Below are 13,801 nucleotides of genomic sequence, written 5' to 3'. Positions count from 1 at the left end.
GTGAAAAAAACAGAGCTGGAGGAATCAGACTCCCTGACTTCAGACTGTACTACAAAGCTACATTAATCAGACAATATGGTACTGGCACAAAAACAGAAATGAAATATAGATCAATGGAATAGGATAGAAAGCCCAGAGATAAACCCATACACATATGGTCAACTAATCTATGACAAAGGAGGCCAGGATATACAATGGAGAAAACACAGTCTCTTTAATAAGTGGTGCTGGGAAAACTGGACAGCTACATGTAAAAGAATGAAATTAGGACACTCCCTAACACCTTGCACAAAGTAAACTCAAAATGAATTAAAGACCTAAATGTGAGAGCAGACACTATAAAACTCTTAGAGGAAAACATAGGAAGAACACTGTTTGACATAAATCACAGCAAGATCGTTTTTGACCCACCTCCTAGAGCAATGGAAATAAAAACGAAAATAAAGAAATGGGACCTGATGAAACTTAAAAGCTTTTGTACAGCAAAGGAAACTATAAACAAGATGAAAAGACAACCCTCAGAATGGGAGAAAATATTTGCAAACAAAGCAATGGACAAAGGATTAATTTCTAAAATACATAAACAGCTCATGCAGCTCAATATTAAAAAAACAAACAACCCAATCAAAAAATGGGCAGAAGACCTAAATAGACATTTCTCCCTAAAAGACATACAGATGGCCAAGAGACACATGAAAAGATGCTCAACATCACTAATTACTAGATAAATGCAAATCAATACTACAATGATGTATCACTTTACACTGGTTAGAATGGGCATCATCAGAAAATCTACAAACAGCAAATGCTGGAGAGGGTGTAGAGAAAACGGAACCCTCTTGCACTGTTTGTGGGAATGTAAATTGATAAAGCCTCTATGGAGAACAGTATGGAGGTTCCTTGAAAAACTAAAAACAGAATTACCATATGATCCAGCAATCCCACTACTGGTCATATACTCATAGAAAACCATAATTCAAAAAGAAACATACACCCCAGTGTTCCTTGCAGCAATATTTATAATAGCCAGGTCATGGAAGCTTCCTAAATGCCCATCAACAGACGAATGGATAAAGAAGATGTGGTACATATATACAATGGAATATCACACAGCCATAAAACGGGATGAAATTGGGTCATTTGTAGAGACATGGATGGACCTAGAGTCTGTCATATAGAGTGAAGTAAGTCAGAGAAAAACAAATATCGTATATTAATGCATATATGTGGAATGTAGAAAAATGCTACAAATGAACTGGTTTGCAGGGCAGAAATGGAGACAGAGATGTAGAGAACAAATGTATGGACACCAAAGGCGGGGGAAAGCAAGAGTGGGGTGGTGGTGGTGGGATGAATTGGGATTGACGTATATACACTAATATGTGTAAAATAGATAACTAAAAAGAACCTGGTGTATAAAAGAATAAATAAAATTCAAATTAAAAAAACTGGAAATGAAAGATAAAGACCTAGTTATTTGCCTATATATGAGTAATTAACATAGCAAACCCCAAAAAATTTTTAGAAAGATTTCTAAAATTAATACGTGGATTTATCACACTTGGTAGATACAAGGTCAGTGTAGAAAATTTGAATGCATTTTTTATGCTAGCAAAAAAATTAGGATATAGACTTAAAAAGAATATAATTTATAATATAGTTAAAAATATGAACAGCAAATATAATGAAAGATATGTATTACCTCTATACAGAGATCTGTAAAACGTTATTGAGAGAAATAGAAAGTCTAGTATGCACAGATAAATACAGAGTTCATGATTTGCAAGACTCAGTATGATAAAGATGTCTATTCTCTCCAAATAGATACTGAGATTCAGAGGAATACAAATTATCAGCAACAGGAAACTATTACTACCCCCAGGCCAGAAGGAGCAAGGAGAGAAGCTTTTACTGGATCTCTGTGAGAAGTCTAGCCCTGGGAGAGAGGCTGACTAATAGGAGAAGTATTCTTAGATAGAGGAACAGAGACACCTCCAACTGTGGCTCATTGGAGAGGGAGATAGGGAAAGAAATACCTTGACCTCTTTTTCCTTTACCCTCTAATCATGGACCAGCATTTTCAACTACTCAAATATAAACGCAGAAGAAAGGGAGCCAATGTAATGTAGTCTGGAAGGTGGCCTCTCAGGCTAGATTGTAGGCTAGAGTACAGAGAATAATAGTGTAGAGATGATGAATATTGGATAAGAGAATATGTGGTGCATTCTCCATTTCTGCTCTTTTTCAGAGCTTTCCTGGACATTTATTGCTTAATTAATTTTTCCATATAAACTTTAGGTTAAACTGGCTTATTTCTTGTTTGCTATTTTATTATGGCATCAAATTTAAAAGTAAACTGACGGCGAATTGCCCTCTTGATGATGTCAGTTTTTCTGTCCCAGAGTATGGGAATGCCATTACATTTGTTTCAGTACCTTTCTGTCCTTATGAAATGTTTTGTTCCTTATGCTGGTTTTGACCTTTCTTCTTAAATTTTTATTCCTAGCTCTTTCATGGTTTTTGTTACTGTTTTAAATGGAATCTTTCCCCTATAGTTTCCTACTGATTTTCCTTTTATTACTTGTTGTTTTTGCTGTGCTATTTTGTTTTGATGTGCTATGATTTGGTGGCTAAAGTGTCCAACAAAGTTATTTTGTTTTTACTGTGAATTGTACTTTTTACTTTTTTCTATATAACTTTTTTGCCTTGAGCTTGAATTCCTCTGAAATTAATATTGCTATTCTTTTTGGGGGTTTATATTTGTATGGTAACAAACTAAGTACATAATTGTTTAGGTATAATGATACATGTGAGTTATAAGAAAATACATGTAGTATGGAAAAGTACAAAGAAGATAGAGGGAAAAAATTAGCGTTAAATTACAACCCCAGAGGAATAATAGCCATTAAAACTTTATTAGAATCATTCTATATTTTTCTCAACACATATTTATAAATTGAAGAGTAGGTAAACAAGTTCTTAGATAAAAGGGATTGTATTGAACATTTTTGTTTTTTTGTTTGTTTGTTAGTTTGTTTTTGGCTGCATCGGGTCTTCATTGCAGCACATGGGATCTTCGTTGTGGAATGCAGACTTCTTAGTTGCGGCATGAAACCTTCTTAATTGCAACATGCGAACTTCTTAGTTGTGGCATGAGGACTCTTAGCTGCTGCATGCACGAGAGATCTAGTTCCCTGACCAGGGATTGAACCTGGGCCCCCTTCATTGGGAGCATGGGGTCTTACCCACTGGACCACCAGGGAAGTCCTGAACATGTTGTTCTAATAAGTGACAACTTCAGTTTTTGTCATATAATGGAACAATAAGACACTGAAGTGAACTTGAAAGAATTATTAAATCTCAGATAATTGTTTCTTCTCTATAAGAACCACTAACTATTTTTCTAAAGCTAAGAAAGAAATGGCATGAAAAAAAACTTTGGAGGTTGATGTAATTATGTTTTTTTTTAAAAAAAAACTACATTTCATCTTTAATTGGATTTGATACCCTGCTATATACACTTAGTAAAATAAGACATACATTCAACCATTTTAACTCCTTCTCATTTTGCACCTCAGAATTTATAACCTTTATCTCCTCATGCATAACCACAGTGCCTAAAGATATTTAGACTTAGTTTTTTATATTGCTTCAGTGCTCTTCACTAAACTTTGTACTCTTGATGTGTTTATTCCTACACTCAATTTTGATTCATCTTAAAGGCCCATTTTTACCAGGGCCTTCTCTGTTGCTGGAGTATGCTTTCTCCTCCATTAACATCAGATTTAGCCATGTGACTTATTTTGGCCTGTGCAATGAGTGTGAAAGTGACGTATATCATGTCCTGGCAAGTGTTTTAAAAGAGTCATTGCTTGAATTGCCTTTACTTTTTGCCCTCTGCCATTAGAGTGGCATATTACTAATGCTGTCTACTGCTCCAGTTTGGGTCTTAGGCTAGCGGAAAGCCATATGTAATGTGAGCAAGTAAATCTTTGTTTTCGTAACAGTAAGTTGTTTTTTTTTTTTTTTTTTTTTTGGTAACTGCAAAATAACCTATAGATGCTGTCTGAAACCCTTTGTCAGTCTTTACTATCAAATTTGATGTCTAAAGGGATATTCCTAATTTATCCTGTGGCTCATTCAATCCCTTAGTAAACATCACTATAACTGAGCAATACAGTATTATTTTTGTTGTTGTTGTGGTACGCGGGCCTCTCACTGTTGTGGTCTCTCCTGTTGCGGAGCACAGGCTCCGGACGTGCAGGCTCAGCGGCCATGGCTCACGGGCCCAGCCGCTCCGCGGCATGTGGGATCTTCCCAGACCAGGGCACGAACCCGTGTCCCGTGCATCGGCAGGCGGATTCTCAATCACTGCGCCACCAGGGAAGCCCATATACAGTATTTTTAATCAGCTTAACATTCTTCTTCTTTTTTTAATCTTAAAAAGTATTTATTTTATTTTATTTTTTTTACACACACACACTGTATTTTATTTTTACGAGAGAAATAAACTGACACCAAGCATTGTAAGTGGATGACCACAACAAAAGCAACAATGATTGCAATTACCAAACACGAAACACACTCATGCTATGTCATAATATTGACAGAAACATAGATCAATGGAATAAGATAGAAAGCCCAGAGATAAACCCACGCACCTGTGGTCAACTAATCTATGACAAAGGAGGCAAAGATATACAATGGAGAAAAGACAGTCTCTTCAATAAGTGGTGCTGGGAAAACTGGACAGCTACATGTAAAAGAATGAGATTAGAACACTTCCTAACACCATACACAAAAATAAACTCAAAATGGATTTGAGACCTAAGTGTAAGACTGGACACAACATTCTTCTTGAGATGGGAAGAAGTGTCGGTTCTCAGCATCGTCTCAGCTCAACCCACACTTTCCTTTATTCTTTTTAATCCGTGTCTGGAGGAACTTCTCAAGTTTGAACCTACCAATTAATTTTACTTTCCATAGTTTTGGTTTGCCTCATAACTTCTCTCATTATGGATTTTAATGCTTTTACAACATCTTTCTTTCTTAACAATCCTTCTTTATGTTATCCTTATCATTTCATCCATTCAACAACTGTCTTATCCCATATATCTTAGAAAACAGAGGCTGAGTGAAGGTTACTGATTACTTGAGAGATTCAAATCCAAGGCAGAGTGAGTGAGAGAAGAATAATCTGAGGCAGGGAAGGATAAAGAGTAATTCAAGGAAACACATTATTGTGCTGGCCACTGCTTCATGGTGAGCCATGAAGAGACGTCTGGCGCACTGAATTAGCCACTCAGGTTGATTCTGGACAGACTGTAGAAAGAAACCATGCCCTATAGCAATCCATCAGATAGAAAAAACAAAAACAAACAAACAAAACTCTTCTTGTGTTTTATCTTCCATTAATCAAAATTTGCTGCTTATACCATGCCTGTGTTATAGCATTTTATCCTGATCTGGAAGTGGTACGAGGAGACAAATATGCTAGGCATGCAGCTGGTTGACCTCAAGTGATGGAGCCACATGAGCTGCATAAATGTTATAGGCTTAAGTGGTAGTTAGTAGTCTGAGGCAGAGCAAGGGACTAAGAATCTAGGAGGCTGGTGAGCTGAATCTGAAAAGGTGTATAAGATGTGTCTAAGACAACAACAAATATTTAATAGGCTACAGGAACTATGCTAGGTTGTCCATGTATAGCAGTGAGGAAAAAAGTCCCTGCCTTCACAGACATTTTTGTTAAGATTATCTTCACATCTTGGCTTTCAATTGAGATAATTCAGAGAAGTGCAATCGTTTCTTTTTCATACATTTTCTAGACCTTTTTTATAATTCCTTCAGTAACTCCTACTCAGAGGTATAATTTTCCTCTGAGCATGCACAATAAAATTTCTTTTTTCTTAATTCTAAGTACTCCTCCTTTTAAATAAGTCCTGTTTGTTTTTCTTTACTCATTTTCAAATGAAGATAGGTGTACACAAATTCAGTGTTTTCCAGTGGTCCAGATATATGTTTCCAAAGCCTTATTTGCAGCTTACTTTGACACAGATCAAGTTCCACTTTCATATTTGCAACATTGTTGTACATTCTATCTTATCTAGTTTTCAGAGGGTGGTGTGAGAAGACACAAAGAAGGAAACATTTATACATAATATAAAATTATGCTTCCATTCCATTTACTGAGAGTATGCCCAGATGAGTATAGCACAAGATGAGAGACAAGAATATGCTCTTCTCTTAGTTGATTTTTACTCCCCAACTGTCTCATAGTATGAACATTTCCCAACTCAAGTGTTTCTTCTGATTAAAGATACATATATTTTGTTCCAAATGACCCTTAAGTCCAAGCCAATTACTGATTCTGGCCCTCTCTTTAAGAAAATTTATCTTCTATTATTAGAAGAGAAATAAGTTTTCTGTGTTTTGTATTGTATTGAAAGATGATATGTATTATCTTCATCATGTCTCCTTTGTAAACGCAACATTTACTTAGGTCTCTTGGCTAACACATTTCTTGACTATCCATGCTGATGGAATTTTATTCTACAGCTACTGCCTATCTCCTTAGATAATTCTTGCCAATGTTATTCTTTTTTTTTTTTTTTTTTTTTTTTTTTTTGCGGTACGCGGGCCTCTCACTGCTGTGGCCTCTCCCATTGCGGAGCACAGGCTCCAGATGCGCAGGCCCAGCAGCCATGGCCCATGGGCCCAGCCACTCCGCGGCATGTGGGATCCTCCTGGACTGGGGCACGAACCCGCATCCCCTGCACCAGCAGGTGGACTCTCAACCACTGCGCCACCAGGGAAGCCCGCCAATGTTATTCTTGAAAAATGACAATACTCAGCAAGAATCTTTACTATATGTCTCTTCTCTCCCTCTCTTGTATTATATTTTCTCAAGGCATGTGCCATTATTGATTCTCTTCTTTCCCTTCCCCCATTTTTGGACTATTATTTTCTACAGGTTTCAGTTTTTTGAATAGTTACAGAAAAAAAAAGTGCTATAGTCTAAATGTTTGTGTCCACCCAAAATTCATATGTTGATATTCTAATGCCTAATGTGATGGCGTTAGGAGGTGGGGTCCTTAAGGAGGTGCTTCGGTTATGATGGTAGAATCTTCTTGTAAAAAAGACCTCCCAGAGCCCCCTAGTGACTTCCACCGTGTGAGGATGAAACAATAAGTGTGCCACCTGGAAGAGGGTCCTCACTTGACTATGCTGTCAGTCTGATCTCTAACTTCCAGCCTCCCCAACTATGCGAAATAACTTTCTGGTTTTTGTAAACTACCTAGTCTGTGCTGTTTCGTTATATCAAAAAGACCAAGGCAGATGGTGTATGTACATGTATCTGTGTGGATTCAGGGGTTTCTGTTGTATCTGGAGAACATTAATATTCTAAACCCGTAAAAAAGCAGAGCTCCGGAATTCCCTGGTGGTCCAGTGGTTAGGACTCAGCACTTTCGCTGCTGTGGCCTGGGTTCAATCCCTGGTCAGGGAGCTGAGATTCCGCAAGCTGTGTGGCACGGCAAAAAAAAAAAAAAAAAAAAAAAAATAGAGCTCATTTCTCCCATATTAATATTCATCCATGTTCAACAACTGTCTGCATATCTTTTATGTTTCTTCTTTCTTTAAGATTTATCTTAGGTGAATGAATCACCAGTTTGAGGTTATAAGTAAAGAAAAGTCTCCATTTAAAATAGTCTCCAAAATATATACTATAATGTATACTTTTGTGAAATACATCTCTATAAATATCTTTCTCTTCAAATTTCTTTTACAACATATTTTCCAGTTTTATATGACCTGTATCACACAGGATTCACCACCACAGGAATCTGGAAACCTCTATCCCAGAGGTGTGGTTTTCCTTGACCCTTACGGCCATGAAGACTGTCACTCCAGTTCATTTGTCCTTCTACTTACCAAGTTTACCCTGGATGGGTTGGAAGGAGTGATTTCACCTTGTATTGCTCTCCTTCCTTCTGACAAAAAACCTCATCATTTCCTTCAAGATGGGTTAGAGGATTCACAGGAATCCCAGCGTAGGCCCCTGAGGTGACCAACTAGTGGTGCTTTAAGGAACTTTTGTTTGAAAACTTAATTTACCTTTTGGGATTCTTTTTAATACATGTAAGTTTCTATATAATATAAAATGAAAGGTTGAGTTACCCTGTATTCAGAACTATCTGATAGTTGGCATCAGTGCTTATTAATTTTTGGAACTGAAGTATAACTTATTTCAATAAGAAGGTGGTAGTATGACTGTATATCCAGGGTTTTTATTACTATCAAGCTATAAAAGAAAATTGATAAGTGTTTGGCTTTGAAAGTCATAGTACTATCAATACTTTCTAGGTGTATGTGATAAATATTAAATACTTCATATGTTATTTCTCCTATTAATATATTTGCCTGCAGTAAAAAGTAATAGATGAAAAAACTGGAGGCCGATCTATATAACTTTAGATGAACAAAATTATTTAACTAAGATGAACTTTATTCATGCTTCTCTCTATTTATTGCTTGCTTTGCACAGGAAAGAGTTGCAGGAGCTGCAGAATCTGTACAAACAGAACAGTGCGCATACAGCACAGCAAGCAGAACTGATCCAGCAGCTTCAGCTATTGAATATGGACACACAGAAGGTACTGAGGAACCAGGAAGATGTTCACACAGCTGAAAGTATATCATATCAAAAAGTATGCTTTTATTCTGTCATAATAATGTAAATTTATATGTATGAACTTATAAAAATATATAGAATTCAAATTTTTGCAATTTCAATATTGCTTTATTACTCCCTTTTATATTGCTTCTTCAAAATTAAAAATGAAATATGATTCAATTTGGTAATATTCAAAATTATGTGTTTTTTTATGGCTGTTAAGGCTGAAACATTTAAATTATACATGCAAATTTATTCTGTAGGATATTGTTTTTATAAATTGGACTTTTGATATCTACTATGAAACATACTAGGACTGTAGTCCTCAAACCAGGAAGGGTTTGGAGAATGGGATTGTTCAGCCTTCTATAATGAGAAATTATTCAACAAGTGTGATTCTAGTTTATGACCTAAAGCAGTCTTTCAGTTATAGAATTTGTGCATTATTTTATTGGCAAATCTGCACAAACGCAAATGGGTATGCTGATGAGGTCTTTAGGATCAGTATTTTCCAAGGAATTTTCTCTCTTTATTTTGTGTGTTCCTTTTTTTTTTTTTTTTTTTTTTTTTTGTGGTACGCGGGCCTCTCACTGTTGTGGCCTTTCCCGTTGCGGAGCACAGGCTCCGGACGCACAGGCTCAACGGCCATGGCTCACGGACCCAGCCGCTCCGCTGCACGTGGGATCTTCCCGGACCGGGGCACGAACCCGTGTCCCCTGCATCGGCAGGCGGATTCTCAACCACTTGGCCACCAGGGAAGCCTTTGTGTGTTTCTTTTAAGTAGTCATTTTACTTTACAGTTGTTTGAGGAGCCCCTCAAGAAGGCTTACCCAGATATTTAGGTATGCTGAAACAGCAGCAATAATTACAGCTAGTAATTAAAAAACACTTTTATTGAATTCTTTATGTTTTGTGTGGTGTACATATTTATAGAAATAATTTATTTTCTACACAGATCAACCCTATGAGATTGATGTTATTTCCTCTTAATAGTTGAGGCAGCCAAGGCTTAGAGAGGTTAAATGGTGCAGTCTATGTTATTTGGGGATTATTTCTGTCTAAACTTACTCTTCTCCTAAAAAAGCACTGTGAAAATTCAACATCTATAATTAATACGAAATAAATAACTATTAAGTAAACTAAACACATACTTTCAAATGATGCTTTGTAACTGTGGTTTTTCGACTAAATTCTGTGTTTCCTTCGAGTTTCTGTCAGGACGAGGATGACACCAAGCATCAGGGTAGTGTCCATCCTCTCCTCTTTGAATAGAACAGCTCCAACTTTTTGTTTTATACGGTGGGATTGCCCATTATGCTTTTGTTTCTAAACCAGACGACTCTGTTGCTAAATTGACTTGAAAAATTGGACCTTATTAGTAACTTTAATTCTTTTCTCTTTTTCACTGTGTAGGTATTTAACGCAAACATTTCTTCCTCTTTCTTGATTTTTGCTTGAAAGCCCCTAACCCATGGCAAGTTATATTAAAATGTCTTTAGTGTTGCTTGTTGTTAAAGTTCATAACTCTTTTCTCTCATGTGCAAATACTTTTGCTGTTTCTCCTCTCAATTAGCAAGAGAGAACTTGGTAAGGTGGAAGAAAAAGGCAGTGTTTCCTTTGCTATTTACTTTTTCAGCCTTTTGTTCTAAGATTCCTTTTTCAGCCTTGCTTAACTTAAAATTTAAGATAAATTGTTTCAGCCTTAATTCTACTTTTTGGTTGATCCTGCTTAGCAGCCTTTGCAGAGAGCAACCATTTTTTTAATACCCTACCTGAGAACTTTTGTAGATTCTATATCATTTCAAACAACTGAATACTTAAACATTTTTATTTGAAGTGATTATTACCAAAGTAATACATGCTTGTGATAAATTTTCAAAAAATTCAGAAGCATATAAAAAAATAAAGTTCTCTGCCCTCCTGCCTGAAGCCCTTGCCCCAGACTTTACTGCTCTTAATATTTGAAAGTGTATCCTAGAGTTCCTCTAGAAGAACAGAATATTTTAAAATTATTTCATCTTTTTAATTATATAAGAATTACATAAATATATTATAAAAATTTGAAATGATATAGAAGTGCTGATAATGCTAATATAACAGATTTGAGTTCTCTTCCACTCATCCCAGTTCATTTCATTCCCCTCCCCAGGGGTAATCATCTGAGTAGTCATTCCAGACCTTTTCATGCATTATATACTGTGTCTGTGTACATATACACATATCACCAATCTAGGTATCTTACATTTTTAATATTAATTAATTTATCCTATCCTTACTGTACGTTAACTTGCTGTTTTCAAATAATATGCCTTGGGTATATTTCCATGACAGTAGGTATAGCTCTTGCTCTCCACCTCCTCCCCATGCTCCAACAGAAACATGTAAAGTACAGCGTGGATTTACCAGAATATAATTTGATGATTACTGAGGTCTCTCTCCTCAACTTTTTATTATAAACTTCAGAAGGAGGTGTTCCTCATCTCTTCCATGGTGTCAGTTTTCCCTACTGGATCATTTCTAACCACATAAAAACATGCTGTTGTGTCTCTGATATGCATGGAAGAACAAAACAATTAAGCAACAACAAAAAACCTTTCTTGACCTTACTATATTCCTTTCCTTCCCTTCCTTTCTCTCCTTTTCCAGCAATATTCCTTGCAAGAGTTAACTTGTCTCAAAGTTCTCTTCTTCTATTCTCTTTTGAACTTATTCCAATCAAGTTTTTGCCCCTTTCACTCCACTAAAATTTCTCTTTGCAGAATCATTTGTGACTCCCATATTGCTGAATTCAGTAATCTTCTAGCAGTCTTCATCTTACCTCACTTACCAGCAACATTGTCACAGTTGATGACTCTATCCTTTGAAACCCTTTTTTCCCTCCTGGCTTACAGCATATCACAGTTGTGTGGTTTACTTCTTTCAGTTTCTAGCTGTTTCTTTTCTGTTTCTTTCTAGTCTTCCTTAGTCACCCTGTCCTCTAAATGTTAAAATGTTCCAAGCCAAAATCTTAGGACATCTTTTTTTTCCCCTCTGTTTAAATTCATACCTAGGTGATTTTATCTACTCACCTAGGCTTTCAAAATCATACTGTCTGTATGCTGATGACTCGCAGATTTGATAATCTGCTCTGGATCTCTTCCCTGAACTCTAGGAAAGAGTATATCTAATCGCCTACTTAGCATCTTTTAACTTGATGCCTAATGGGCATCTCAGACTTCACATGTTCAAAACTAAGCTGTTGTCTGCTCTGCCTTCAGAGGGTGTCTGGAATCCTACTACTTCCCACTACCCCTGCTGTGACCACTAACTTGTATTACTTGAATGATTGCAGTAGTTTCCTGCTTTGTTTCTTTGCTCCTGACCTTACCCACTTTGAGTTTATTTTCAACATAGATGCCAGAATGTTCTTGCTAAAACTTAATAAGTCGAATCACGTCATTCCTCTCTTAAGCTCCCCCCATTGGTTTCTTGTCTGATTAAAAGTAAAAGCCGGGCTTCCCTGGTGGCGCAGTGGTTGAGAGTCCGCCTGCTGATGCAGGGACACGGGTTCGTGCCCCGGTCCGGGAAGATCCCACATGCTGCGGCGCGGCTGGGCCCGTGAGCCATGGCCGCTGAGCCTGTGCGTGTGGAGCCTGTGCTCCGCAAAGGCAGAGGCCACAGCAGTGAGAGGCCCGCGTATCGCAAAAAAAAAAAAAAAAAAAAAAAAGAAAGAAAAGTAAAAGCCGAAGTCCTTACTACAACCTGTGAGACTCTACATGATCTGGCTCTGCATTACCTCTCTGATCTCACTCATCTTTGCCTTCGCTTCTTAATCTCTCTGCTTTGGCCACATTTAACTTTTTCACTTGAACATACCAGGTATTCTTCACCCTCAAGGTCTTTGCACTGGGTTCCACTGCCTGAAATCTCTTCCCCCAGTTATCGGCATAGATGATCTTTTTACTGCCTTTATTCTTCACCTCTCACAGCTTAAAATCTATTTGATAACAGACATTAAATAGGAGGTGTAAGAATGATACATGTCCTAACAGTAGTAGTAGGAAGTTTGGGAAAATAACTGGGGCAGATTCCTAGTTTAGGGATAAAAAAGACTCTCTTTGCTGAAGTGATATTAGTAATGTTTATTCTGAGATGATAAGATATCAATGAGAGAAATTTCTCATAACTCTTCTACATGAACTATAGCTGAAGCCATAAATTCCCTAGTCAGTCAGTGCTTTTACTAAATTTGGAGAGGTAGAGCTTATATGCTTCTATTTGGAGAACGTGTCATAACCTGAACTTTGATCTGGGATACCTTTTGAAACCATGTAAACCTTCCCCCAGGATCATGACTATCCCCTCCAAGAATTATCATGGACAATAATGAGAGATGTGATGCCAATATGGTGTGCTTATGAACAGCATGGAGGCAAAAAGAAAAAAGCAAGCAGATATGCTGCTTTAGAGAATTGGCTTAGTTTTCCTTGTATTTGCTCTATTTTTTTCTCTCCTCCCTCCCCACCCCCAAGTTTGAACTCCCGTTTCTTTCTTTTTGTTTGTCAAAAATTACCTCTCAAGGGGTGGGGGTTGGAGAGGAGAACTTCACTGACTTTTAACTTGATACTCATTCTGAATTTATAATTCTAATAGTAGCATTTTAATTTTGATATTATTTTAGATCCTTGAAATTGTTCTTAAGGTTTTCATTAGTATGTTCAACTAGACTTAATTCAAAAGTTCTTGATTACTTATTTATACTTCATAAATTTTGCCTACAGTTAGTAGACATTATAGTTAATATTTCTTTGGTAGTCTGTGGGTAAATAGTTATCCATAAAAACACAGGAAAAAATCTTTACTGTATACTTCCATCTTCCAGAGGCAAATACCATTAACATTTTGAGTATTTCCTTTTAGGTTTTTAAATGCATTTTAACATGTCTTGAATACCCTAATTATCTTTCACTTCATGTTATATGAAAACAATATCATGACATATGACTATTTTGGAAGCACTAATATAACTTATTTAACCATTTTTCCAGTGTTGATCATGTATGCTGTTTAAATATTTCACTATTATAAATAAAGCTGAAGTAAACATCTCTTTGTTGTCAGCTTAGACTATTAGCATTCATTAGAGAATAT

At 36.6% G+C, this 13,801-nt stretch overlaps 1 protein-coding gene across 3 annotated transcripts in view; it reads left to right on the top strand.

Moving 5' to 3' along the window:
- CNTLN (centlein) overlaps positions 1-13,801 on the top strand; it is a 360,902-nt gene that overhangs the window by 141,762 nt on the left and 205,339 nt on the right. For all 3 annotated transcript variants that reach the window (XM_067041446.1, XM_059071063.2, XM_067041445.1), the window contains exon 7: positions 8,543-8,705. In XM_067041446.1, coding sequence (XP_066897547.1) covers positions 8,543-8,705 — 163 coding nt within the window. The remainder of the gene's footprint in view (positions 1-8,542; positions 8,706-13,801) is intronic.

The sequence above is a fragment of the Kogia breviceps genome, chromosome 8 (assembly GCF_026419965.1).
Source record: "Kogia breviceps isolate mKogBre1 chromosome 8, mKogBre1 haplotype 1, whole genome shotgun sequence".
Lineage (NCBI taxonomy): Eukaryota > Metazoa > Chordata > Mammalia > Artiodactyla > Physeteridae > Kogia > Kogia breviceps.
The sequence above is the reverse complement of the archived record's forward strand: the minus strand, read 5'-3'. Positions and strand labels throughout refer to the sequence as shown.